At 50.5% G+C, this 25,659-nt stretch overlaps 6 protein-coding genes across 6 annotated transcripts; 2 read left to right on the top strand and 4 right to left on the bottom strand.

Moving 5' to 3' along the window:
* Positions 1–3,263: 3,263 nt before the first annotated feature.
* Positions 3,264–4,731, bottom strand: TRIREDRAFT_55627 (uncharacterized protein; the record flags this gene model as incomplete). The annotated part of the gene is made up of 3 exons (XM_006961996.1): positions 3,264–4,054; positions 4,224–4,366; positions 4,424–4,731. 3 exons carry the CDS (start codon positions 4,729–4,731, stop codon positions 3,264–3,266), a joined length of 1,242 nt encoding a protein of 413 aa, XP_006962058.1.
* A 1,326-nt stretch (positions 4,732–6,057) lies between these two features.
* TRIREDRAFT_103438 (uncharacterized protein) lies at positions 6,058–6,640 on the bottom strand (the record flags this gene model as incomplete). The annotated part of the gene is made up of 2 exons (XM_006961995.1): positions 6,058–6,338; positions 6,532–6,640. The coding sequence occupies 2 exons, from the start codon at positions 6,638–6,640 to the stop codon at positions 6,058–6,060; spliced, it is 390 nt and encodes a 129-aa protein (XP_006962057.1).
* A 1,691-nt stretch (positions 6,641–8,331) lies between these two features.
* TRIREDRAFT_103437 (uncharacterized protein) lies at positions 8,332–10,173 on the bottom strand (the record flags this gene model as incomplete). Its single annotated transcript, XM_006961994.1, has 1 exon — positions 8,332–10,173. One exon carries the CDS (start codon positions 10,171–10,173, stop codon positions 8,332–8,334), a length of 1,842 nt encoding a protein of 613 aa, XP_006962056.1.
* Positions 10,174–12,284: 2,111 nt separating this feature from the next.
* On the bottom strand, positions 12,285–15,151 carry TRIREDRAFT_21415 (uncharacterized protein; the record flags this gene model as incomplete). The annotated part of the gene is made up of 3 exons (XM_006961903.1): positions 14,413–15,151; positions 12,857–14,267; positions 12,285–12,765 (listed from the first exon to the last, which is right to left on the bottom strand). The coding sequence occupies exons 1-3, from the start codon at positions 14,597–14,599 to the stop codon at positions 12,285–12,287; spliced, it is 2,079 nt and encodes a 692-aa protein (XP_006961965.1). The 5' UTR covers positions 14,600–15,151.
* A 2,607-nt stretch (positions 15,152–17,758) lies between these two features.
* On the top strand, positions 17,759–19,817 carry TRIREDRAFT_74570 (uncharacterized protein; the record flags this gene model as incomplete). Its single annotated transcript, XM_006962207.1, has 2 exons — positions 17,759–18,519; positions 18,608–19,817. 2 exons carry the CDS (start codon positions 17,759–17,761, stop codon positions 19,815–19,817), a joined length of 1,971 nt encoding a protein of 656 aa, XP_006962269.1.
* A 4,038-nt stretch (positions 19,818–23,855) lies between these two features.
* TRIREDRAFT_55912 (uncharacterized protein) lies at positions 23,856–25,095 on the top strand (the record flags this gene model as incomplete). The annotated part of the gene is made up of 2 exons (XM_006962206.1): positions 23,856–23,953; positions 24,066–25,095. 2 exons carry the CDS (start codon positions 23,856–23,858, stop codon positions 25,093–25,095), a joined length of 1,128 nt encoding a protein of 375 aa, XP_006962268.1.
* Positions 25,096–25,659: the final 564 nt, after the last annotated feature.

Genomic DNA, 25,659 nt, shown 5'->3' with positions numbered 1-25,659 from the left:
TTAAAAGGATGGCTCGACCGCCTAGTTATTTATTAAAGAATGCTATAATTCTTTATAATAAATAAATATATAATTTAAAGTATTTTACTAATAGTAATTTTATAATAAAAGTATACTTAGTTATTTAAGGAGATTAGCTTTAAGGGATAGACTATTTAATAAAGGAACTTTATATTATAGTAGCTTATTTTATATTAATTAAAGTATTTTATTTAATTATAGTAATTAATAATTTTAAGTAATAGTAATTTAATACTATTACTGTATTTTTTAATATAAATATTAAAAAGGAAGTTTATATATAATAACTACTAGGCTTTAATAATAAATTTAAAAAAGTCTATTATTTAAAAAAAGCTTTTTATAATTATTTAAAAGCTTTTTTATAATAATTTAAAAAAGCTATATAGCTACTAGCTATAATTAAATTTAAACCTTTTAAATTTAAGCTTTATATTTTTAAATATAAAAATAATACTATTTTAATTTTATATATAAATAATATAATAGTTATAGCCTTAAAAATATTAATTATTTATAATATAATAATATAGCTAAAAAGCTTATTTAAAATTAAAAAGCTAAAAAATATAGCTATTTTTTTAAAACTAGAAGTTTATAAAAATTAAAAAAATAAAATAATTATACTTAATTAAGGCATTTATATTAAGAAAGTTATTATTAAGTTTATTTTAATATTTTAAAATTTAGCTAAAACCTTATAGCTACTTAAGAAAATAATTCTTTATAATTAAAAATAATAAAAAGTTATTATATTAATAAAAGAATAGCTAAAATAAATAAAAAGTTTAAACTTTATTTTAATAAGTATAAGGCTTAATATTATATATATTATTTAAAAGCTTTATAAAGCTAATACTAATTTAATAAAATATTATAAGAAAATCTTAAAGTATTTATTTTAATACCTTTAAGGCATAATTAACCTAGGTATTTAACTTAATAGTAAATATAATATTAAAGACTTTAATTTAAGGGTTTATATTAATATAGTATTTATTAATAACTTAGCTAAAAGATTTAGTATAGTAGACTATATTATATTAATTAAAAATAAATTAATTTATTAAAAAAGTAAGAAATAAACTATTATTACTATAAGTTTAATTAAAGCTAAATTTATAAACCTTACTTTAGCTAAAATATTAACTATTTAAATTAAAAAGATTTTTAATAATTTAAGTATTAAAAACTAAAAGCTTATAATTTTATATATTAATTTTTAAAATATTAAAATTACTATTTTTAATTAATATAATATAATATAAATAAAGTATATAAATATTTATTTTAAATAAATTATTAATAAAGTAAAATAAAAAAACTTTAAAATATAGTAAATTAATATATAAAAGATAACTATAAATAGTTTAATAAAGCTATTTATAAAAATTAAGTATATTAAATTTATAAAGCTTTTAAAAATAGTTAATACTATTTAATAATAAAGATTTATTTTAAGTTTATATATTTATTTAATAATAAAGGTAATTATAATAAGTATATTAACTTTATTACTTTAGCTATATTTTATTTTTTATATTTTATTTCCTTTTTTTATATTAATAAGGATTTAAATTATAATAAGTTTATATTTAAAATAGTTTAAAAATACTAGATTTATAATAAAAAGTAATATAAGCCTTTTTATTTTTCTTAAATTATAATTATTAAAAAGACCTTTATTATAAAAGGCATTTTATTTACTAATTAAAATAAATTTATTTTTTATACTTTTAACACTTTAAAATATAAGCATTTTATTAAACCTTAACTATTATATTAATAGTATTAATATATCTTTTATAAAAAAGGTATTTTATTTAATAAATTAAAAGCTACTTAAGACTTTAAAAATAGTAAGCTTTTATTATTATATTAGCTATAGTTATAACTTTATTTTTATTTTAATAACTTATTTTTATTTATTACTACTTTAATAATTTATTTTTATAAATTAAAAAAGCCTTATACTTTAATAAGTAAAAGTAACTTCTAGACTTTAATAACTAGAAAACCTTAACTTAATTTACTATTTTTATTAATATTATTTCTTTTTAATTAAAAAAATAGTAGCTATTTTTTAAATTTATTTTATATTTTTTATATATAGTAAAATAATTTATATTTTATAATTAATAAGATATTATTAATTTCTTAGTATATTATAATAGTATTATAATATATTAGTTTTAAAAAGGATATATTAAGTAGTCCTTACTTAATAACTTAGGACTACCTTATAATACTATAGGCCTTAGGCCTATAATGCATTTATAGCTGTTTATTTATTTTCCTTTCTTTCTCTTTCTCTTTAGCTAGTCTTTTATAAAAAAAGAGAGCTTATTATTACACCTTTATTAAATATTACCTAGGAATTTCAGGCCATAACAAGTTTAGGCATAAGGCTTATGTTGGGAACGCTTGTGTTCGTCAGCTTGGATATCCTGCTCACCCCTTAGGATGGACAAGGGCAGACCGAAAAAAGAAACTGTGCTCTTTGCTGGTGCCTCTTGATACAAGATTGCACCCAACCACAATATCCAATAACATCCGATATGGTGTAGTGGCTAACATCGCTCGCTCTCATTCCAAGGGTGCCGAGCAGCCCTGGGTTCGATTCCCAGTATCGGAGATTCAATATCTTTTGGATGTTCTTCTGATTTCTTTTTCTTTTTTCTTTTTTCCTTCTCTGTGTGAATTTTGGCCAGAGTCGAACAGCTCTGTTGTGAAACAGACAGACTATATCAAAGCGAACAAGGTCAAAGAGAGAATCGATTGATTACGTCAATACTTCTTACAAATCTCGGTCATTACACGCCCTGCTTCATATTCGCCTCATCCCATCCTCTTCTGCTCAGTTGCCAATAATCATAGCAAAGTCTGATAGGAATCCAGCAAGTCCAGACTCTGCTAACATGGATTATGCACAGCAACTACTTCTAAGAGTTGCGCAAGCACAAATGTCCCCCATCGGTCTATATCAAAAAGCCCCCGCCTCTCCTCGTATGTAAGCCCATTGGCCCGAATAAGCAATGCATCATCCATCATAACGCGTTATCGAATCTTGTCTTGTCTTTGTCATCTCTTCATCTTCATGTCTTTGTTGTCTTTGTGTTTGACTCTCAAGTCCGTGGCGTTCACCTGTCTTCTCTATTCACCGTCACCGTCACCGCACCTGCCACTGGTGAGAGCTCATGGTGCTGTTATGTTGTGTCATTCACGACGTATCAGACCATCTCTTAGTGGCTCTTGATGCCATTGGGCTTCGCCGCAGCTGCCTCGTCGTGAGGATGCTTGATCGTCAAGCACCAGATGTCGAGATAGTCGCAAATGGTAACAATGACGTCCACAACAAAGCTTCCGTACACACCAAGAGCCGTGCCAAGCATGAGGAACACAAAGGCCGTCTGGTACACGCCGTCGCCGAGCGAGCTAGGCCACCCGACGCCATAGTTGGCCAGCAAAACCGGGCCAATGGAATCAGCGACGCCAAAGCCAAGGAGCAAGCCGAGGACGTTCCAGTAGGGGAAGGGCATCTTGGTGAGGTGCGCCGTGATCATCTGCCCGACGCTGTAGGCATTGACAAGGCCAGCGAAGAGGGCAAAGGGAATCAGATGGTGGTGCAGAATGTTGGGCTGCAGGTAGAGGTACGTGACGATGAGCGCCCAGACGGAGAAGAAAGGCACAAGGCCAAGGAGGGCGCCCCTGGACCGGTCTCCGCGGGCACGTCGGGCTCGGATGACGTTAACGGACGACTCGACGGTGTTGAAGACGAGGACAATGGTGCCCTGAACCATGTACCATTCGGTAAAGGTGAGATCATAGATGAAGTCGGGAATGCCCAGAGACGCGGGAACGCCAAGGGCGCGGAAAGCGCTCTGCTGCCAGATGTGCGCACCTCCCAGATAGCCAGTCAGGGCGAAGACGGCGGCAACAATCAGGACGCCTTCAACGGGCCCATTGACGATGCCGAGGGTCAGAGTCTTGGTGTGGTACTCGTCCCAGGTCTGGACGTAAAAGGTAAGGAGAGCTGAAGATGTTGGATTAGCACTACTCATTGAGCCATGTCTTCCTTCGTCTTTGCACAGTCAACTCGCATGCAGGGCCGAGTGGGCCGACGGAGGGGCAGAGAGGGGGGAGAAGAGGGGCAGCGAGGAACAGAAGGAGAAAGAGAGAAAGAAAGAATCAGAGAGACTTACAGGCAAAGAGAGTAGCCACAGTCTTCCATGTTTGACCCATGTTCTGGGAAGCGGCAAAGATGAGAACCTCGAGAGTCGTGTTGAGGGCATCGACGCCGTGGTCGAAGAGCTCGCCGAGGGGTCCGGATTGCTTGGTTCGTCGCCTGCACAGCTACGTCAGCTCTTGAACAGCGCCCGTCAAGAAATGGAACAATACTCACGCTTGCGCACCATCGACGGCGTCGAATGTCTGGTAGAGCAGCAAGCCAATGGCCCAGCTGTAGTACACCCAGCTCGGGCAGTCCTGGTCCAGCGTCGGGTTATACCACAGCATCGTCAGGAAGTTGAGGACGACGAAGCTGAAGCCAGTCAAGGTGATGAGGTTCGGCGCCATGCTCATCGGGAAGCACTTGATGACGAAGTTGGTATAGAAGGGCTTCAAGACGTATTTGGAGACGAGAGACCGGTCCACGGCAGAGTACTTGTACTCTTTCAGGGCCGGGAGGTTGCGCTGGCGCACGTAGACCATCTTGTCGTGCTTTTCCTGTTTCTCTAGCTAATTGCCCAGTGGAATTGTTGTCGTGCTCTAGATATGAGAGTCGATGCTGTCGTCGTTGTCGGCACGGCGCGCGTCGTTCGTTCGTTCAAGCTCGAATCGGTCGGTAGGTAGGTAGGGATCAGGACGGCATCGACGATCAGACGAATCCGGATGACGCTGCAACGAGAACAACACGCCGCAAGAGAGAGAGACCCGGAGGCCGGCGCTGCAAAGGAACAGGGAAGCAACGCAAAGGACTGAGACTTTTGCAAATTGGGGGATTGAGCCGGAGAGTCGTGTCCTTGGCTTCGCTGGTCGCGTGTCTTTGCCTGGGCTGTTGGGTTCACGTCTCGGACGAGATGATCAACAATGGCTGCTTCTAGCAGACAACAGGCTGGTCTTTCACGAGCAATTTTTCTGGCGCACAACAAACCGACCACCGACGTCAATTTTCGCAGCGATTTGCGCCCTAGTCCGTTTTGGGGAGGGTCCAGAGCTGGACTTGGCCCAAGCTTGGAAGTGAGTGGAAGGATGGACTCTATATATCAAGAGCAAAGAAATAATATCCTGGTTGTGTCCAATATCGTTGGGTTCAACGATTCTTTGTATGCCAGTGCAAGGACGGAAGACAATTCAGAACATCTCATCTCATGCTGGTAGTCCTTTCTGCAGTGAGTTCTGAGAGCGCTTTCACCACCTATTTCTCAACTTCGCACAGCATCAGCTACTACTTCCTTGACGTCATAGCCCCGTGCTTGTGTGATGCCCATATCCGCAGAAGGTGATGGATGAAGTTCGAGATGGCTGCAACGTCTTTGGAGTGACAAGTCAGCAAGCCAATGAGAGCCATCAGTCGTGATTCACTCACACCATCCGTGCATACGAGTATCTGCGGGAAGTGCCTTAGCTATCGCTCAAATCACAATCGTGCAGTCTCTCTACGTACCTATGCGGCCAAGCAGTAGGTACCTACTTCGTCTACCTACCTAAGGTAGGCTGATGAATAGCCTCGAGCACATCAGGTGCCTTACCCTACCAAATCTCAGAAGCTGGGAGCCAAAGTCGAGACTGCAAGCCCTTTTTTGCTGATAGAGGCCGTCGGCCATAATGAATCACCTGTAACCCCTTATGTTGCGGCGCCGTTGGTGCCCCCAGGCTCTTCAATATGGCTTCAGCGCTACCCTTCTGGTGACATTCGTCGCCAACCTAATGGCCCTTATCAGGGCTCCCATCAAGCCTCAAGCAGCTTCCAACGATGATCGATTCCTACGAATCACCCCCTGAAGCTGTCTGCCTTCCTACTTCCCAACTTCTCCTTCAACTCGCCCTCACGACATGGAAATAGTCCTTTTGCTCCGCAATCAAGCCCTCCCTCCAGCTCAGCAGCGACACCCCCCTCAACACCACGGCCTCCCCCCTCGCGATCCCCAGCGCCGCCGACTCCCGCCTCGCCCTGCACCGCACGTCGCACTCCCACACGACCAGGTCCGGCGTCCCGCTGATGCACCGCGTGACGAACTCGACGCCGTCGTTGGACGCGAACAGGTCGGCGTAAAAGGCCCTGATGTGCATCTTGTCGACGTTTCCCAGTCCAAACACTTTGTTTCCGGCAAGCAACGCAGGACAAAATCGGTCAGCTCAGCCGCCCGCCACTCATGATCTTGATTCTATATGCCTCCCGCCGTTACAAGTGACATTTTGCTCTTATCCCAACAGACATCTCTTGGGGCAAGAAAAAGAACGCGTGGGAACTGTGTGTACGGCAAAGGAGACGGCAGCATGAAAACTCACAGTGGGCTGTCAACTTGGCGTCGTCCGCATACAGGGCCAGAATGTTATCCACGTCCAAGCTGTTAAACGTCGACTCGAGAATCGCAATGACGCCGTGCGCGGCCGTCATGATGCCTCTCCCTCAACCGCCTAATCCTTGAACAGGATCAGGTAAGGAAAGACACACAGCCAGACGGAGGATAGGCAGAAGGAAGAAGGAAAATGATGGCCCTTCACGGCAATACACAGACAAGGTTTCCCCCACTATAAACACCCGAAATCAAGGTACCGTATCAAATCGGACCCAAGAGCCGCCACAAAGGCCGTGAGACAGAACGGCTGACTTGAAACTAGCCGGCTGATCAGCCGTTCTGTATCACGGCCAAAGCGGGAGCCCATGTGTTAATCTGTACATACTCCGTACATGTAGCTCGCATCATCCATTCAATCCCGCCGCCTCCCGAGTCCAGACATCAGGTACCTACCTCTTACACAAGAAGAGTTAAATGACCGGTTCATGAGTGAACCCCATAGTAAGGTACCTACTCCTTGCGGTAATATCCACCTTTCGGCCCCATTGTCTTTCCGCGGTTCGATGGCCACCCCTATCGGCACCGGGCAAATCATCTATGGCCACCGGGTGGAGCATACTAGAGCCCTTAGCTCGCAACGGCGCCGCGCTAGGGTTAAGGTACGTAGGTACTTCATCCGCTCTCTTGCTATAGCTGCTGTAATTACAGCGCTCTGCAGCTGCAATCGCTTTCAATCCAGCGCTCTGCAATAGCTGCAATCGCCCTCAATCCAGCACTGCAGCTGCAATCGCTTTTAATCCAGCGCTCTGCAATAGCTGCAATCGCCCTCAATCCAGCACTGCAGCTGCAATCGCTTTTAATCCAGCGCTCTGTAATAGCTGCAATCGCTTTCAATCCAGCGCTCTGCAATAGCTGCAATTGCTTTTAATCCAGCGCTCTGTAATAGCTGCAATCGCTTTTAATCTAGCGCTCTGCAATAGCTGCAATCGCTTCTAATCCAGCGCTCTATAACAGCTGCAATCGCCCTTAATCCAGCGCTGCAGCTACAATCGCTTTTAATTCAGCGCTCTGCAACAGCTGCAATCGCCCTTAATCCAGCGCTGCAGCAGCTGCTGTAACCATATTACAGCGCCGTAAAAGGTACATCAAATTATATGGCATTTACTCGATAGCTTATGTACCTCTCTTTAGCGCAGCGCTATCGCAACCTTAAATCTTTAGCGCGCTTACCCAGTGGCCATAGACATTTTGCCCGGTGCCGATAGGGGTGGCCCGGTTCGATCTCCCGCCAGCTGCGTCTTTGGAATCAACCTCCCCCAAATCACCCCCATTGGCCTGTTTCGTCTTCAACCTTGTGGATACGTGAACATGTGGTTATCTTGCATCATCCGTCTAGCGATTCCAACAAATCACATGCCCCAAGCATACAATGATTTCCACTCACGGGTCTCTCAACATTCTCGGGAAGGACAAACAATCCTGCATTATAATATGTTATTATTGGCACTCGACTTGCAAAACTACTATTCTAGGATTCCAGGATCTGTTCTCAACTTCCCCCCCTTTCCACCTCTCAAACCGGTACTCCTGCTTTGTTCCTGTGCATCCAACCCTCCTGGCCAAACATTAGATGTGTCATATGACACCTTGATAATTAAAAAAAAAGAGAGCGAGAGAAAGAGAGAGAAAAGGAGGCAACTATAACCATAACCATAACTACTGTAACTGTTCCGCGTCTGGCAATCTCCCTGGCATGCTTGCCCCGTAGAGTCCCTTTCGTTGGCGGCCTCTAAGTGGCACGGCTCAAAACCTCGCCAAGAAGCGCAAGGCCGGCAACGTCACTGTTGATGGACTTCATTGAGTTGCTGCTCTTCAAGCAGGCGCTGTCACCTCGGGCAGCCGAGTCATTCTTCTTCGTACCGATAGGACGCCCATCGCCAACTGCGCCATAAATGCTCCCTGTGACTGGTCGCTTGGCAGTCCGGGTAACGGGCTTGAGAAAGGCCCTCGACAAAGTGACGTCCTTGGCTATGCCACCATACCAGCAGACGTTGAGTCGCCAGCTCCGTTCCGCAAGCTCCTGTTGGGTCAGGATTTTCGGCCCCGTTTGCTGGGGGAACATTGGGCCAGTAGGCTCGTCCCCGTGAAAACATTTGCCATGGTGCATCCCCGAATGCCAACCTGGCGGCATGCTTGACGGGGCACCGTGAACCGAGCCGGCTGAATCGAAACAGAATTGATCCGGGGTGTCGCAGCTGCTAATGCCGATTCCTCGCATACCATAGGTCGTGGGGGTGATCTCGCGAGCATCATGAGTAGGCTCGCGCTCCCGTGGCCAGTCCGGTTCGGAGTGGATAGTCAGGTACAATAGAGTGTCGGGAGGAATGGCTGGAGCGGCTGGAGTCTCTCTGCTTTTACCAAATGCCTTGTCGGCGGCCACGGACATGGCTTGGGGGGTTTCGCTGAACATTCTCTCAGCAGCAGGCCGATACTCTTCGTCCTCTGCAGAGAAGCTCTGGCATTGCGCCGCCGATGTTACGGTGCTGAACGCCCCGGGAGTGAGCGGATGGGCATCCATGTCATCTTCAACATCGGTGACGGACGCCTGATAGGCCGCCGCCTGGCTCTTGAGCGCCTTGAAGGTGGACTCAAAGGTGGAAGGACGGTACTGGCGTTGGCCGGGAGGCCCAGCCGTCAACGGCTTGGGCGCACCTGGACCTGTGGCGAGATGCATCGACGCCATAGGACGAGAGTCTGGCATGTCGCCGTTCGTAGAGGGCGTCGAGCGTCGAGATTCGAAGAGACTGGCATAAGTGCCGCTCGGTCCAGCATCGGAAGTAACCATGCGAGGTCCTCGTCGACGGTCCATGTAGCTCTGGTGAAGTGCGCTGGGGTCTGACAGAGCAGGTCGCAATCCAATGGAAGGCTCATCGCTTGAGGAGAGCCTTACGCCGCCGGGACTCATGTTGCGGTATGTGAATGGCTGGGCCAATACAGATAACCCGCTTCCGAGACTGCTGCCGGCCTTGGGTCTTGTCCCCCGAAGCAGCGCCTTCTGAGCGCTCTTCTGGTTCGGGTTCGGGTACGAAGCCAGGTTCTGGAGAGACTTGACCGTCATGTTCCGCAGAGCACCTACAGAGATGCTATCGTTCTCATCGTCGCTAGAGTCGACTGTGGCCATGAACCCGTGGCCCGTGTCGAGGCGAGAAGGCGGTAGGGAGTCAACTCCAGCTCGAAGAGGCGGGTTGTGCAGCGTGAAAGGTCGGGGCGACATGGCGGCTTCGCGATCTGGACTGGTAGCAGGGCTCACTGCGCGATCATAGTTCTGCTGCAGAGGGCTATACTGCTGAACGGGTGCAACGGCCGGCGTCCTCGCGTTTGTGTCGGACTTGAACCCTTGATCAGACAGGATGGGTCTGGGAGAACCAAATTTCGAGGCATCAAGGACGAAAGTGGCAGCCTCGACGTTCAGCTTGAAGAGGCGACCACGGCGAGCGGGAGGCTGGAGCCGCTGCGAAGAGCTGGGATTATAGATGGTCCCTGCAGTCGTATAGGTTGGTTGAGACGAGACTGGAGTCGTTGCCGCAGGAGTTGGGGATGGAGGGAGTGGTGAGGATGGTACCTCGTCCATTGCCGACGCAGATGGCTCCATATCTTGTCAGATGAGGGCACCACAACTACCTGTCGAAGAAATAAAAGAGGTCAGGTGCGACAGTATACGAAAACTGGAGGAAGGTCCGTGTTAGCTGCGAAGCGAGAATCGAGCGGAAGAGAGCAAGTCTATGGGAAGTGTGGAAGTGGAAGCACTCTCGGAAGACCAGAGCCTCAAGGTTGCATATGGGAGAGGGGGGGGTGTAAAGGGAGAGAGGGCCAGTATTCACGATTCAAAGCCAAAGAGGATGGCAGAGTCCAAATTGCGGCCACTATGCTGATGGAATCAAACAGGCAATGGAGATTCCCAAAAGCCTGTCTCTTCTCCAAGATCTGATTCCTGTTTTTTTTTTTTTCCTGTGCCGATAAGAAAGGTACTCAAATCAAAGATGACTGCGAGGCGGAAAGGCCCAGCGAGAAAAACGATGCAAGAAATTCCGGAAGTCCCAGCGAGCTTGCGAAGAAGGTCAAGGAGAGATGTCAATGTGAGAAGAGAGAGAGATCGGGGGAGGAGGAGTGAAGAGCAGGAAAAGAAGAGGCAGAAAAATAAGCGAGGAGGCGGAAGTCAAAGTGGGAGGATAGGAAAAAGGCGAGAGAAGCTGGGTGAATCGGGAACGGAAAGTCCCCAAGGCACCACTGGCTGGGGGCCTCCTTCCGCGCACGATATTTGGACACGCGGCCGGCCAAGGCAAAAAGCAGGAAAGGAAGGAATAGATAGCAGCAGATGGACTCTGGCTGACTTACCTTTGGCTTTCCAAAATTAGATGGCCGAGGCAACGAGACAACGAGACGAGGTTGTGACGTGGCGTGTGCGAGTTTCCAAGAACGAAACAAGGAGAAGCGAGAGAGAGAACCGAAGATCGGAAAGAAATGCAAGAAAGTGAGAGAAGGAGAAGATGGAGAAAGGAGGTGATGGAAATGTGAGAAGAAAGAAAGGAAGCAGGTGGCCCACGCGCCTTTTTGAAGTGAACGGAGGAGTGTGAGGCAGCTGGTGAACTGGCAGCCGGCCGCCACCCAGGTGCAAAAGTGAACCGACTTGAACAGAGAACAGTGGCAGAAAATGTTGAACTCGCCGGCGCACATACAGAAGTTTATATGTGCTGCCTTTCCCACCTGGTAGTAGTCATCAGTCCAGCCCTAAAGCATCGTCAGTGAATCGGGCGTTTTATCATCCAGCGCCGCAAGCCTTCAGAGCCATATTGGGATATAGCTTCGTCGGGCTGTTGTCAAGCTCAACAATTCCTCGGCTCCAGGTTCTCGGCCAAGTTTCCTGCTCCGGTCGTTATCCTCGCTTGCATGTTGCAGATTCGAAGACTCGGCAGACGACATGAACGAGGCACATTGCTGAGCGGTGGACAAACTTGAATTGGCAATGGTCATGAAATCGTACAGATGGGTAGCTAAGCGTCGTGTTCGTCTGCTCACTACCTAGGTATCCTGACAGCCGCGCGTACTGCGTAACATGTTCAATGCCAAATCAGAGAAACAAGCGAGGGACGTCTTGCTACTTTGGATTCGTTCCGATTGAACCTCCCTGGGTATGATGTTCCGAGCTATCGTATGTGAACAGAAGGGAAAAGAAAAAAACAGAAAGACAAATGGCCCTCATCTCAAAGTAGAAGTCCCCAATCCCCCAACACCCGTGAGAAGGGCAGCCTGTCGCATTACTGTGAACAGAGAAATCAAACCTAGCCAGGGACACAGAGGTGTCGGCCATTGCCATATACAGTAGTGTACCTATAGAGAAATCGACACGAGGTTGAAGAGGAAGGCGTCGCGAAGTTAATATGCCTCTCTGCCCGGGGGAGGCAAGAGTATCATGAGTTGTAGAGTGAGATCTAGGCCAAACATGCCGTCGTCGAGTCGAAGATGAGAGAGGATGGAAATTAAATAAGAATCTGCAATGAAAGAGTTGAAGCACCCTCCTTGGGGTGATCATAACCATGGAAAAAGAAAGCAGATGCAAGGTGCAAGGTTGGAAAGGTTATGGAAGAAGGAGCAATTGGTGGAAGGAGAAGAAGAAGCCGACGCATACAGCATCAAAAGGCAGCATCCAATGTCGCGCTAGATAGATCAGTTCGGATACGCGCTCTACGGCATCATCCCTGGTCCTCTGCGCTTCCCCGCTGCCGTCGCTCGACCTCCCGGGAGCTTGAAATCGGGATTGTCCAGGATCATGTCATGGCGCTGTTGTACTGGTCGGCGTTGGGGCACTGGGGGTTGCGGGCTCCATTGTGGGTTGATCCCACGTTGCGAGATGGAGGTAAAGTTGGAGTGTTCCGATTCGGCGGGGCTGCGAGTGCCGCTGGCGGGAACTCGTATATCTTCGTAGTCGACCGTGTTTAGCTGCAGCGGCGGCGGAGGAGTCTGGCGACGCGGGGGTGTATAAACTGTTTGGTCAAAACGAGGGTCGACGTCTTCGTAGTAGTCGCCCTTGCCCTTGGCATCAACCACTGGCGCAGTCATGCCAGACATATTCGGGGTAGGTCCGCGCGACGAGTTTGCTACGGGTACCCGAGGTGAGTCTCTCCCAGCCTCTTGGTTCCACTGGGCACGAGAGGGGGCAAATTGCCTAGATGTACTTTCGAATTGGTTAGCCACCTACTTGATGAACGGCGAGGGTACCTGGGTGGAGGGAGGCTGCAACACAGTACAATACATACTCATCTTGAGAGTACCTGCTCCCATCGCTGGCGAACGTGTCTCTCTGCGTGGATAAGGGCTGCTGGCCCTGTTGGAGGTCCACCATTCCGGCAACGTCTGTGTCGCTATCTCTGAGGTTGCCGAACTGGCCATTGTTGCTGCTTGCCGCGGCAGCCGGCGTCGCATCCATCTCAATGGCGTTTGGTACCGACGAGACGGCAGATTCGGTAGGTTCCGGCAGTGGTGGGGGGGACTCAGCCCTTGGCAGATCGATATTCGGGCGGTAAGGGACGTATGTGTTGCCGGCGCCGGACGGAGCCGGGTTTAGGGGGACGTCTGCCTGTAGCGGCTGCTGCGGTGCTCCAGCATAGCCTTGCTGCGATGGCGACGGCATTCTGTTGTATTGCCCGGCCACGCCATCATTAGGGTTGTTCATCGGCGAAGGGCCACGTCCTCCGCCCCTGGGCATGTGGTAGTATGAGCCATTGTAGCCTGCGCGAGATGGCGGTCCGTATCCTCCACGTCCACCGCCTCGCGGGCCGTATCCACCCCGGCCGGGAGGGCCATAGCCGCCCCGTCCTCTCATGGGGGCTCCATAGCCGCCACGGCCGCCAGCGCCATAGCCATTGACGGGGTCCGTCTCTCTCCTGATGGGGACTCGATTCGAGCGACCATCGTACGGCTGGCCGGCTTGTCCGTAGGCGTTGGGTGGCACGTTGCCGTAGTTGCCATACGAGTCCTGGGATGCGGACCTCTGCGGTCCGCTGTAAGCACTGCCAATCTCGCTGCCCGCAACGGCAGCCATGTCGGCGGGCGCGGGCTGCCTTCCATGGGGCGATCTTTCGGATGTGGTTCGCTGTGTTAGAGGGATGCGCTCGTCGCTGACTTGGTCATCTCTTGGAGTCTCGTACGTAGCGAACGTAGGCAGGATGTCTTGTGTGCCGTTGCCACCACTCACAACTGGCATGGTAGGCTGGGTCGTCATGGTAAAGGTAGATTTCGGCGCCTGATTCTCTCGGTTGTAGTAGTTCTCTCCGCTCATCTCGGCATTCTCTGCAATTCTCCGCTTTCGGTCTTTCCTGCTAACCAGAGTGCGTCGCATGGCGCAAGAGACCAGAAGACTCAAGAAAACGAGAACAGTGGCAGCCAAAACAATGTAGGTGCCCCATGCCATGTGAGGTATGAAGAGTAGGACGTCGATGACGAAAGCAGCCACACACACGAGCAACGTGACGAGGTTGAAGACGAGGAAGAACAGCAGATACCTTGACGAGTGCGAAGCAGCGCGGAAGTGGGCAGCAACGGCCATCAGAAGCATGACGAGGGTGAGAAAGGCGGCGACGGGGTGAAGTATCAGGATTGAAGAGAGCGTATGGCGAACGCCACTGGGCAGATCAAACGACGAGCTCTTCGTGTCGGTGAGGACGCTCGCTATACGCACATTCTTGTTAGTTACCGCGCTGCCATTTGTTGGGAAACATTGCAAGCCCAGCAATCAAATATGGAGTCGAGGCTGAGGAGGACACGGAGAATCATGGGCACAAGCACGGGGTCATGTAATGATGGGTATTCTCACCAATGTCATAGCCAATGCCGACGCTGCTGCAGCCCGAGGGCCGGCAAAAGCCAAAGACGCCAAACTGGACATCCTGAGAACTGCCGAGGGGGATGGCCGAGATGATGGGGGCCGACAAGACGGATAGGAGCAGCAAAGCAAAGGCAATTCCAAGCAGCACGGTCAAGGGCGTCGCCGGTCGAAGCATGTTGACGGTTGAGCAGAAAACGCCCAGCAGTAACAACCGTCGACTAGGCGACGCGGGGCGAGGGAGAGCAGCAGAGTCTCAGGAGCGGCGGCAGGACGGGTCGGTGGGACGAATATCAATATGTTATTGCTTGTGTTCCCTTGGCCGTCGGACCGAGTAAAGTGCGAGGCAATGGCGTGAGGAGCAGGAGAAAGAAAGGCTCGATGTTTAGAGTAGAGTGGTGGGTTTGGTTTGCGAGCGACTGGGTATCGCCGTATCGTGCGCGAATGGGCTGAACGAATGAATGGCCCCCCCAAGATGCGTTACTGGGCTATTGTCGCAATCCTCCACATCATCCAGGGCAGCGTCGGCCGGTAGCAATAGTTGTGATGGCAAATGCGATTCGGCGATGGCGCATGAGAACCCAGCAGGACAATTCGCGCGTCGAGCCACTCAACAAGAACGAATGAGCCGCCCCAGGCGAGAGAGATGGGAGAGAAGACTCGACGAGTGCGGCACCCAGATTGCTGTTTGCTCTAGGTGGGCCCGCCGTCTGGGCTGATGACCTTGGTATTATGGATCTGCGAGTGTGCGGCAAGCAAACAACGAGCGTCAGAAAGGGGGGTGGAGGAGAGACCGTGAAAAGGATCGAGGTCTGGCGATGATGCCGGAGAGGAGTAGAGAGACCGGGCAGACACCTCCAGAAGACAGGTTCAACTGCAGCGAGCGTTGTAGCGACGAGATGGAGCACTCCGGCAAGGTGCTGGAAGAGCGCACCTGCACACAGAGTAGGTTAATGGATACAGGTAGGTACCAACCTAGCCCAGCACAAGCTCAAACGTTCCAGTGATGGATGCAGCGCTAAGGTGCCGGACTCGTAGTGCATTTAGCGCATCTCAGCCAACCGAAGAGTCCATCCCCTCCAGGGAGACTCCCCAAGCCCAGACAGGACATGAATCCACCGGCCGTTCGCGGCTGCTAGGCCCTGGTTGAGCATAGCGCTGACTCCAGGCCGTGGGCGTGCTCGAGAACTCCATGTCTCGCTGCACACTTCTTTGGCGGCCGGGGTACTTTGTGCCTGACTGAACAGCAGGTGCTAGGAGGCGGTACCCTCTGAGATGAACCTGATGCAACATTAGGACTGGAAATTGAAATTGAGTTTGGAGCCTTTGGAGAGGCGCAAATTCTAATGCGAGTCGCAATACGAAAGGCACAAGCCATTGGCGTCACACAATGAGCATTCTGGTGCCTAGATTACGAGGACACTCATTCCGCGCCCCAAGATCACAGGAACTACATGTCGGCCTGTGCCTTGCGAAAATACTACTAGTATGCGAACGTCGAGGAGCACGCATTGATTGTGGCAGCTCTTGCAATGTGCGCGTTCCTGAATCTTAACCCCCCGTAAGTTATAGTGGTGCTGTCCGCTAATCAAATGCCCTGCGCTCGGCTGTCTTGCCCACAAGACCACAAAGGGCCGGGAACAAACTGGGCCGTTGCCCCATTGATTTTCCTCGCCCGTGTCTCGCCTGACCCGCATTTCGCTGCAGGTCCACAAGCGCCACACAGATTCTCCCCGTTCCTGGCCCTCATATCGTACAAGGACAGAAGAACACGAAGAAATCTGTGTGGCTTTGAAGCCATGTTTTTTTGGGGCCACGCTATCGACATTGTGTTGCGCAGCATGTCATCCGCAGAAAGCCACCGGCCAATGCTAGAGATTTCACAAGCCCAATTGCGTGCGACTTCCAGTGAGGAAGGTGACACGAGTGACCGCTGCATTTGGGCGCCTGTGGTTTGATGCGGAGACTTTTGATAAGGGGCCGCTTATCATCGTAGAGCTCCTGAGATAATAAGTGACATGGCAGCCGAAGAGATGAAGTGGAAGCCGGTAACACAGCGATCAAACATGTACACCATTCATCCGTCTCTTTGATTGTCCACGATGTGAGCAAGTACATACGATAAGGTAAGTAGGTAGAAGAAGATTCATTCTCGTGAGGAGTCGAGATCATCGAAAGGCCAGGCACTCTCCGTTTCGCAGCTGCTCCAAATGCCCCCGAAACGGTACCCCTGTGTGTGGGCAACCAGACAGGCCCTGTTTCGGGAATTACACGCTGGCGTGCCAAGTCGACAAGGCAAAGCATGATGCGCTTTGTACAAATAGCAGGTGGTTTCCCAGCTTTTCCGTATGCGCGAAACCAGGGCATGCGACATGTCTACGCGTCATCTCGCAGTGACTGGCGCTTTTGAATTCCCAGGGAAGATTCAGTGACGCAAGTAATATGCCGCTCTATACATAGAACCTGCAGTGACGACGAGACTCCCGTCTGTATGATCTGTATGATTAAGCTCTTCCCCGCATGCTTTCGCCTCGTACTCGTACCCGACGCGAAGCTCTGGTCGGAGTACCAGGTACCTTAGTACATCCGCCTATCTTATCGCTCGCTTATCAGTCAGCATGAGACATTCCGTCATAGATTGTTCCTGGCGTGCTGAACATAGGTAAGAGAATGTACCTGTTGCTATTGCGGACATGGAGCGACAACCTCTAATACTTACCCTAGAATATCAGGCGGGCATTTTCACAATTGAAGAAGGCAGACCATCGATTAAGTTGGAACTACTCCCTCTTTTCCAGAACATGGGCTACTGGTGGGGTTTTACTATCGAGTTTTTTCTTGCCTGACTTGATGTGTATCTCATGAAACGGCGCTGTGAACATTTCCTATACTCAGCATCAAGTACGGGTAGCGGACTTGACTACCAAACTACCTAGCATAGGATTCTCAGCAAGTCTTCGAAGCAGAGACGACAACTGTGTTCAAAAGCTGTCTCCAAAGGAAAGATAGAACCTGAACCGAGAAGAGAAAATAAGCCCTAATAGGTATACGACAACTGAAAAAAAAAAAAGAGAACAAAAACCTGCCCAAGATGCCAACTTCCGTCATCGTATATCCGTGAATCTGAATGGCCAAACCTCGGATCAACCCCAAGTCGGCACCGACCGGCCATCCGGGGAGCCACAAAATGCCGGGGACACCCTCCAAGGCACCGCCTCCATCCCACCTTTTCTGCCGACTGCATCCATCTTGCCATTCTCCATCTCGTCCATGTCCTTCCCCTTCCTCTCCCGGATGACGCCGCGATAGAGCCACTCGATCCTCGACAATGCCTGGCATGCTCTGTCGCAGCGGCCTCGGCCTGAGCCACTCCAGACAAGCTCTGCTGCGAAGTCGCGTGCCCTCACGGTATGACGTCTTCGTCCGGCGCATACAAAACTCGGGGCCTTTCCAGCCTCTACGGCCTCCGTCCCCAGCAGATCTGGGAGCGCCGCGAGCCGCCAAGGAGTACAAGGGCAGCCGGAAATGGGGGCGTCGACTGCTTGTCACGGCCGTCGTCGGCGGTGGCATCTACGTTGTCGACCGGCAGTTCTACGCCTCCAGCGTTGGGCGGTCGCTTCGCACGTTTGGCACGGCGCTCGTCGCCGCCCTCGACTACAAGATCAACTTCCGGCCGGAGCCCTGGGTCGGAGGGACCGTGCCTGATCTGCACATGCGCAATGCCGAACGGCTCTTCCACCTGCTGCGCGCAAACGGCGGGCTCTATCTCAAGATCGGCCAGGCCATCGCCATGCAAAGCGCCGTGCTGCCGCCCGAATTCCAGAAAATGTTCGGCAGAATGTTTGACGATGCGCCGCAGGACGACTGGAAGGCTGTGGAGGCGGTGATACGGCAGGACTTTGGCAAGAGCGTCGAGGAAGTGTTTGGAGTCAGCTTCAGCGGAAAGGAGGGCTATGGCGTCATGGAGAGAAAGGCCCGCGCCAGCGCAAGTGTTGCGCAAGTTCACTGGGCAAGGCTTCCCGATGGGAGAGAGGTCGCTATCAAGATTCAAAAGCCAGAGATTCAGACCCAAATCTCTTGGGATCTATGGACTTTCAAGTATGTCGCTTCCCCCCTTGCTACAGCTTTTATTTCCCTTTCTTTCTCGCACTGCATGGTTCCAACGCTGACTGTCTGAACTGAACAGGACCGTGACCTGGATATTCTCCAAGTGGTTCGACCTTCCCCTCTATACATTGGTACCTTTCATCTCCGAGCGCCTAGAGCTGGAGACGGACTTCTTGAGCGAGGCGAGAAACTCCGAGACGATGCGCGAGCTGGTCAACTCAGAGAGCCGTCTCAGAGGGCGGGTCTACATCCCCACTGTGTATTCTGACCTCACCACGAAGCGAGTAATGACGACCGAATGGATAGAGGGCATCAGACTGTGGGACAAGAAGGCCATGACCTCGAGATGGTTGGGTGGATACGGAAAAGGCAGCCCCGGAGCCGGCGCTCCCCTGCCGCCGGTTGACATGGATGTCGCCCGCCGCGAGCTTCGCACAAATCCCTACCAGGAAAAGATCAAGCCCGAGCGCCAGGAATGGAAGGGCCTTCGCGGGAGAGGCGGCCTTGGCCTAACGACGAAAGAGGTCATGACTACCATGGTAGACCTCTTTTCCGCCCAAATCTTCAAATGGGGTGTCGTCCACTGTGATCCTCACCCGGGAAACATCTTTATCCGGCGACTTCCTAGCGGCCGCGCGGAGCTTGTGCTGATAGACCATGGCCTCTATGTCTACATGTCGCCCAAGTTCCGCCACGAGTATGGCAGGTTCTGGAAGGCCCTCATGACGTTTGACAACCGAACCGTCGTTGAGGTGACGGAGAAATGGGGCATCAAGGCTGCCGACATGTTTGCGAGCGCGACCCTGATGAAGCCGTACGAGGGCGGCGAGTCCTCCATGCAGAAAGACATCAAGGAGCTCGAAGGCCTCTCTCCTGCGGAGCGGCACTACTATCTGCAACAGAGAATGAAGCAAGGTATTCGCGACATTCTCGCAGACGAGGACAAGTGGCCTAAGGAGCTCATCTTCATCGGCCGGAACATGCGCATCGTCCAGGGCAACAACCAATACCTGGGATCGCCCGTCAACCGTATCAAGATGATGGGCGAGTGGGCAAGTCGCAGTCTCTACGAGGACCCCAATCTTCCCTGGGTGCAGCGGCTGAACAATGCGTGGCGGCACATCATCTTCAAGTCGGTCTTGACGTTGACGGATGTTGCCTTTTATTTCTTCAAGCTGCGACAGCTACTTGGTCTCGGCGGCGGTATGGAGGATGAGATGGAGCGTCGCATGAAGAACATGGCGCAGGAGTACGGCATCGAGTTGCAGCATGAGGTCTTTGAAGGGTGAAGAGGGCGCCTGCGGAGAACCCGATGGGGTGTTTGTTTCTCTTTTTCTTTGTTCTCGAGTAATCACTCAAAGAGGTTGGTTGGTAGAGGCGTTGGACCGCATTGCATTTCTTTATAAAGGGAAGAGAGGAGGGCACAAAGAGCGGTTGGCATTTGGACACCCCGGTACACCTGATGACCTCTATGGATTCATATCCTTGTACGAGTATAGACGATATACCACTCACCGAGACGGCATTGGCAGCCTTTGCCTTGCTTTACATGTCTACCTTATTGTCTGAAGATGGCGGAATCGATGTGTTTTCTAATCTCCTGGAGTGAGTTGTAGAGAGTAAGTACCTTAGATACCTAGGTGGAGGGGCTTTCGTACCGTCTATAGGCACCTCCATGGATCGTATGTATGTCACTCTCTAGATAAGCTTCCTCGTCTGCAACTGAGTACCCCGAGAGGTTGTCAAGTTCCTCCTGCTTGCACGAGTAATTCAAGACGATGAGTGCTCCGTCGGCCGCCGAAGTACGTACATGCAGAACGGTCTTCTCATCTCCGTCCTTCTAGTAGTAGTATTGGAATTACTAGTAGTGTCAGCCTCGTCCTGCGGCTACTAGCTTGGCGGGCTTTTGTGGCCCTGTCGAGCCCGGTTTCACCTTGACCACGCGAGAGGAAACCGATGGAACCAAGGGCGATGCGTGATTGGTGTCTGAGTAGCGTGACGACTTCTCGAGATGGCGAATAGAAGCGGACCTGCAATCTTAAACGCTTGCAGGGATCGCAGGGGACTTGCTGGAGTCGGTGCCAAGAATCGGGCAAAGCTCCGCGATGGGACTTGGCCCCAGACCAAGAATGATAATTTGTTTCCAGCTCCCTCTGTGTCCTGAATCGAGCGACTCCCGCAGACCAAGGCGGGCTCTTTGCCGTTGCAATTTGAGCGGCCCAAGACTAAGGACAAAGATCCGACATGGTGTTGACGAGTGATTTCCCGAGCTATTGTTGCTATTGCTGCTATTGCTGCCATTGTTCATTTCACCTCTTCTTCGGGAGCCATGCATAGTCTTATCCTTAAGGGTGATTAGCCTGTCCTCGCTGGTTTCAAGGGAAATCTCATTCGAGGGGCGGCATTTGAGGTGCGGAGGATGCAAGTGCGTCGCAACCCAACCGAGCCAACGAGGCCCCCGGCTGATACCTAGTACCTAGGTATGTCCTATCTTATGTATGCGCTGGTACTGCATGCGAGAGAGCACGGCATACAAGTACGAGGTGCTTGTACTCTGTAGTGGTAGTATGCCTCACAGAACGAAAAGCCCAATAGCAAGCTTGTGACATTGTGCCTTGAACATACCTACCTACCTACCTTAAGGTACCTACCTATGCAGGCTCTCCTGGTAGCATTACTAGTAGGTAGGTATTACGATAATGTCGTGGCAGGTTAGGTAGTAAGCAGCTGTCGTGATTCGTGTTGCGTACCACTTGCACTTACATGGACCGTGGCAGACGATACCTGCTCTACCTTGATACCTTGGTAGGTAGGCAGTCCAGGTAGATGGGTACCTACCTATGTCGATACCTTGCTAGATCCGCCGTACCTGCGAGAGCAATCAGCCCGTGATGGTGTTTAGGCCTGTTCTGTAGGTAGCCAACAAGGTATGGAAGAAAAGATCTGCCTGCTCTCCTGGGTTTTCATATGATGATACCTGCGCCGGCCTCCCTCTGTGTGTCGTGGCAAAGCAACGTTTTCGAAGTCGTCGCGTCGAATCAAGACGCAGTCAGGTAAGTAGCTTGGTAGCTTCAGATGCCGTGTTTCATGCTCGCCAGGGGTCGCAGGACCGGCCAGCAGGAGACCTGCAATCGCCATGACATGATGCCTTGCCAGGGCTGGTTAGATGCGCTTGTGGAGAGGCGAAATGGGGCCAGGGTCACCTAGCATCACGAACCTAGGACCCTCGATTGGCGCTTCTGCTGGCACTGGCTGTCGGTGGCTCCCCTGAAGCCCAAGAGTTGGTGCAGAAGCCAGAGACGAACGAGGACAAACGCGCGCAAGCTGTCGGAGCCGATGTGCGCTCCCTCCCTCTCATCTCTCCCAACTCTTCTTTTCCCTTTTCACATTTCTTTCTTTGGGAGTGCTAAAGCCTTCGCTCGCTCGATTCTGTTCCCTTGCCTCATCGCCGCGATATCCTCGACCTTTCTTTGCCGATTCGCCGCTCCCCTCCCCTGGCTTCTTCGGCGCTTGACGCTGCCGACAAGTCCTTGTTCTCTTCTCTCTCTCGCGCTCGTTACCGCTGTGACATCCGACCGAGCAGGCTGTACTTGTAAGCCGTGACCCTGGCCCTGGTGATACCTGTACCGCAACAAGAAAAAGCTTTGCGCAGGTTCACGAGCTGAGTCAAAGCGGTGTCGAGCTCCAGCAAAACCCCCGGCTCTGTTGCCTCTTTTTTTTCCGCTTTTCTTTCACACCTCGAGTCAAGACAGGAACAACCACGCACCACTTGCGCTTTCCTACGATCTTGACCAACTTCCCCGCGTCTCGGCTGGACCAAGAAGAAGCAAGAAAAAACAAATAAAAATCAAATTACAATCGCCGTCTCGATCGCCTAACAAGAAGGAGCAAGAGACGGAAAAGCTCACGGGCAACCACGAATCACTCAAACACGCAATTGTAAGTTACCGAGAATCGGCATCACTTTGTCTTCATTCCGCTGCTCTGCATTCTTTCCCTCTCGCTCCCCTTTCACGGTCTGCTGCCCTGTTCAAGACCCACGACGAGTGCGACAATTGCGACAATTTCCGTGCTGCCAGCTCCTCAATGAGCCATGGAAGTGCAATTGCTGCTGCTGGGCCATCCTGAAGTGGCGCGGCCCTGGAGACGGTATTGACTGGCTCCCTATGGGCGGCGGCGGCGGCAAGCTTCAGCCTTGCGACAAAACCGACCTCTCTTGCGATGCGGCATGGCCAGCTGCAGACGCAGTGATGGAGACACGGCCAGCTGCTTGGTGACAGATGCTCGAGAAGCCCAATTTTGGGCTTGGGGAAAAACAGTCGCGACATAGCATTGGGGGGGCTGTTCCAGTTGGCCCGCGGCTGTCGGCGGCAGCGTTCGACCCTCCCAACGCGTCGCCTGGCGACCGGAACCCTGAGACCCTGACTTTCTGCTTCTGAATGGCTGCTAATCGCCTCCCGACATCATCTAGTGACCATTACGATCGAATTGGAGTCGTCTCCGCTGCAGAAGCCCCGCCTCCCCGCCTCTTTGCCTACGTAGCTGGTGCATTAGACCTGCATTGACATCCTTTTACAAAGGAATCGTTTGTTTGGGTATGCATGTCATCTTCCTCTTCTTCTTTGTTACCGCAGTGCTTTGACGGCTGGTGTTTGCTTTATTTTGCGCCTTGACGAGTTCCCCTGTTGCGTCTCCAGCGCTGTGGGAAACGAAAGCCCAGCCCCGGCAGCAGACCAACAATCCAAAGTCGCTTGAGGTTTCAGTTCTTTCTGACCTTTGTGTGCTGAGTAGGAATTTCGTCTCAATCTCGCATCTACCTCCCCGGTGCTCCAGCAGTCGATACCGCCCACCTGACTACTACATCTTCCGTCGTCATTGTCGTCGCGGCACATTACTTGCTTTCAATTCTCCAACATAACTTCCACGCAGCGGCTCCATCGACCTTCGACGAGCCTTCACACACCCAGCATTTCGTCACTGGCTAGAGAATGAGTTCGCCTCGTCGCTCGAGCTTCGGAATGCTTCTCAAACGGACAAAGAGCGGCGACTTGGGCAAGGGCAATAGAAAGGCCCACGCCGAAGTCGACCGCCAGCATCCGCCCACTTCACGAGCCGCTCCCAAGCTGCCCGAATTCTTCAGCGGCTCCGAGCAGCTGTCGAAGTCGTTTGCACCCGAGCTGCAGGCCAATCCCGTCGCACCAAGCAGCCATTCTGCCCGCGATTCGAGCAGCCGCTCCTCTGCGGAGCCTGCTCGTGCCGTTCCCAACAACATCCCAATTCCCCCCATCCCCGCCAATGCCTTTGACCCCTATGCCAGATCTGAGAGCATGACGAACCGGGGTCGTTACAGCTATGCCAGCAGTGCTATGAGCACCATCAACAACCCAAGGAGGATTCGCAGACGCAAGGACCCGACCCCATTCAAGTAAGCCATCACTCCATTCATACCTACTCATCTTTCCGTCCATTCTCTCCTCATCCCAACCCTCAACTAGAGATGAAAACTCAAACGGCAAGTAAGCTAACCTCATCACCAGCATTCTGATCCTGGGAACGCAAAATGCCGGCAAAACCTCGTTTCTCGAGTTTCTCAAGACTGCCTTGGCGCTTCCGGCAAAGAAGCAGGGCAGAAAGCAGGATGAAGAGGCGATACAAGCTTCTATCCCTCCCGTCGGCAACTTCATCCCCCACTACCTGGAGACGGAAATCGATGGCGAGCGGATTGGACTGACCCTCTGGGACTCTGAGGGTCTGGAGAAGAATGTCGTTGATCTTCAGTTGAGAGAAATGTCTGCTTTCTTGGAGAGCAAGTTTGAAGAGACCTTTGCCGAGGAAATGAAGGTCGTACGCTCTCCAGGTGTCAAGGATACCCATATCCACGCGGCTTTCTATGTCATGGATCCCTCGCGCCTGGATCGCAATATTGCGACCGCGAAACTTGCTGCCTCGCGCAATGGCTACCCCAACGGAAAACATGGCACCGCTCGAACCATTGGTGCTCTCGATGAGGACATTGACCTTCAAGTTCTCCGAACTCTCCAGTACAAGACCACCGTCATCCCTGTCATTTCCAAGGCCGATACCATCACTACCAAGCACATGAGTGTTCTCAGAAAGGCAGTCTGGGACAGCATCAAGACAGCAAACCTGGATCCTCTGGAGGCCCTGGGCCTAGACGAGGATAACAGCAGCGTTATTGAAGAGGAGTCCGATGAAGCCGAATCAGACGAGCCAGTGGCATCACCTGTCTCTGCAGGCCATTCAAAGAGACTCTCCACCAACTCCATCCGCAAGCACAAGTCCCAAGAGGAGGCCAAGGAAGAGGAGGCGCCGTTCCTCCCCCTTTCCATCATTAGCCCCGACTTGTACGAGCCCGGCGTCATCGGTCGGCAGTTCCCCTGGGGATTTGCTGATCCCTACAACGAGGAGCACTGCAACTTTGTACGCTTGAAGGAAGCCGTCTTCACTGAGTGGCGCGCTGAGCTGCGTGAGGCAAGCAGGGAGCAGTGGTATGAAGGCTGGCGGACGAACAGGCTCAAGCACCGCGATCTTCCCCATGCACGATAAAGCTCCATTTGCCGTCATCACCACTTTTGATTTGCTCATTGCATAGTGTGGCCGCTCTCATGTGGCCCTTTCCTTTGAAGCGAAACAAGTCCTTTTTCTTTTTGTCCTGGGGACGTTTGCTGACCGCGGACTCCCTTTCCTTGCATGGCCGGAAACCCAACATGATCTGAAAAGCCTGGATTCAGGCACATCATAATCCATGCTCTGTGCGTATGCGATGGGACGGATCACATTTTCCATCCACTTAGCCGGAGCCGCCTCCTGTCTCTACCGCATCTTTCTGCCTCTCGCTTATAGTTGAGGGCGTCGCTACAGCTGCCCTGGCCTTTCAAGAGTTTACGAGCGCAACAAATCTTTCTTATTTTCCCCTCTCTATATTTTCTTATTCTTTTTCTTCCCGCGATACGCAGATGACTTTTGATTCCCCCCATTACTCTTCTCAATTCATTTCTGCCTGTCAATGCTGTCCCCGGGGATTTGGGTCCTCTGGGGACTAGCGTTGGCAGCATGGAGATGACGATGACGAGTGGTGTTTTCTTCTCTTTATATTCCACGCCTTGTGCG

The sequence above is a fragment of the Trichoderma reesei genome, assembly GCF_000167675.1.
Source record: "Trichoderma reesei QM6a unplaced genomic scaffold TRIREscaffold_2, whole genome shotgun sequence".
NCBI classification, from domain to species: Eukaryota; Fungi; Ascomycota; class Sordariomycetes; order Hypocreales; family Hypocreaceae; genus Trichoderma; species Trichoderma reesei.
This window is presented reverse-complemented; position numbering and strand designations above follow the sequence as displayed.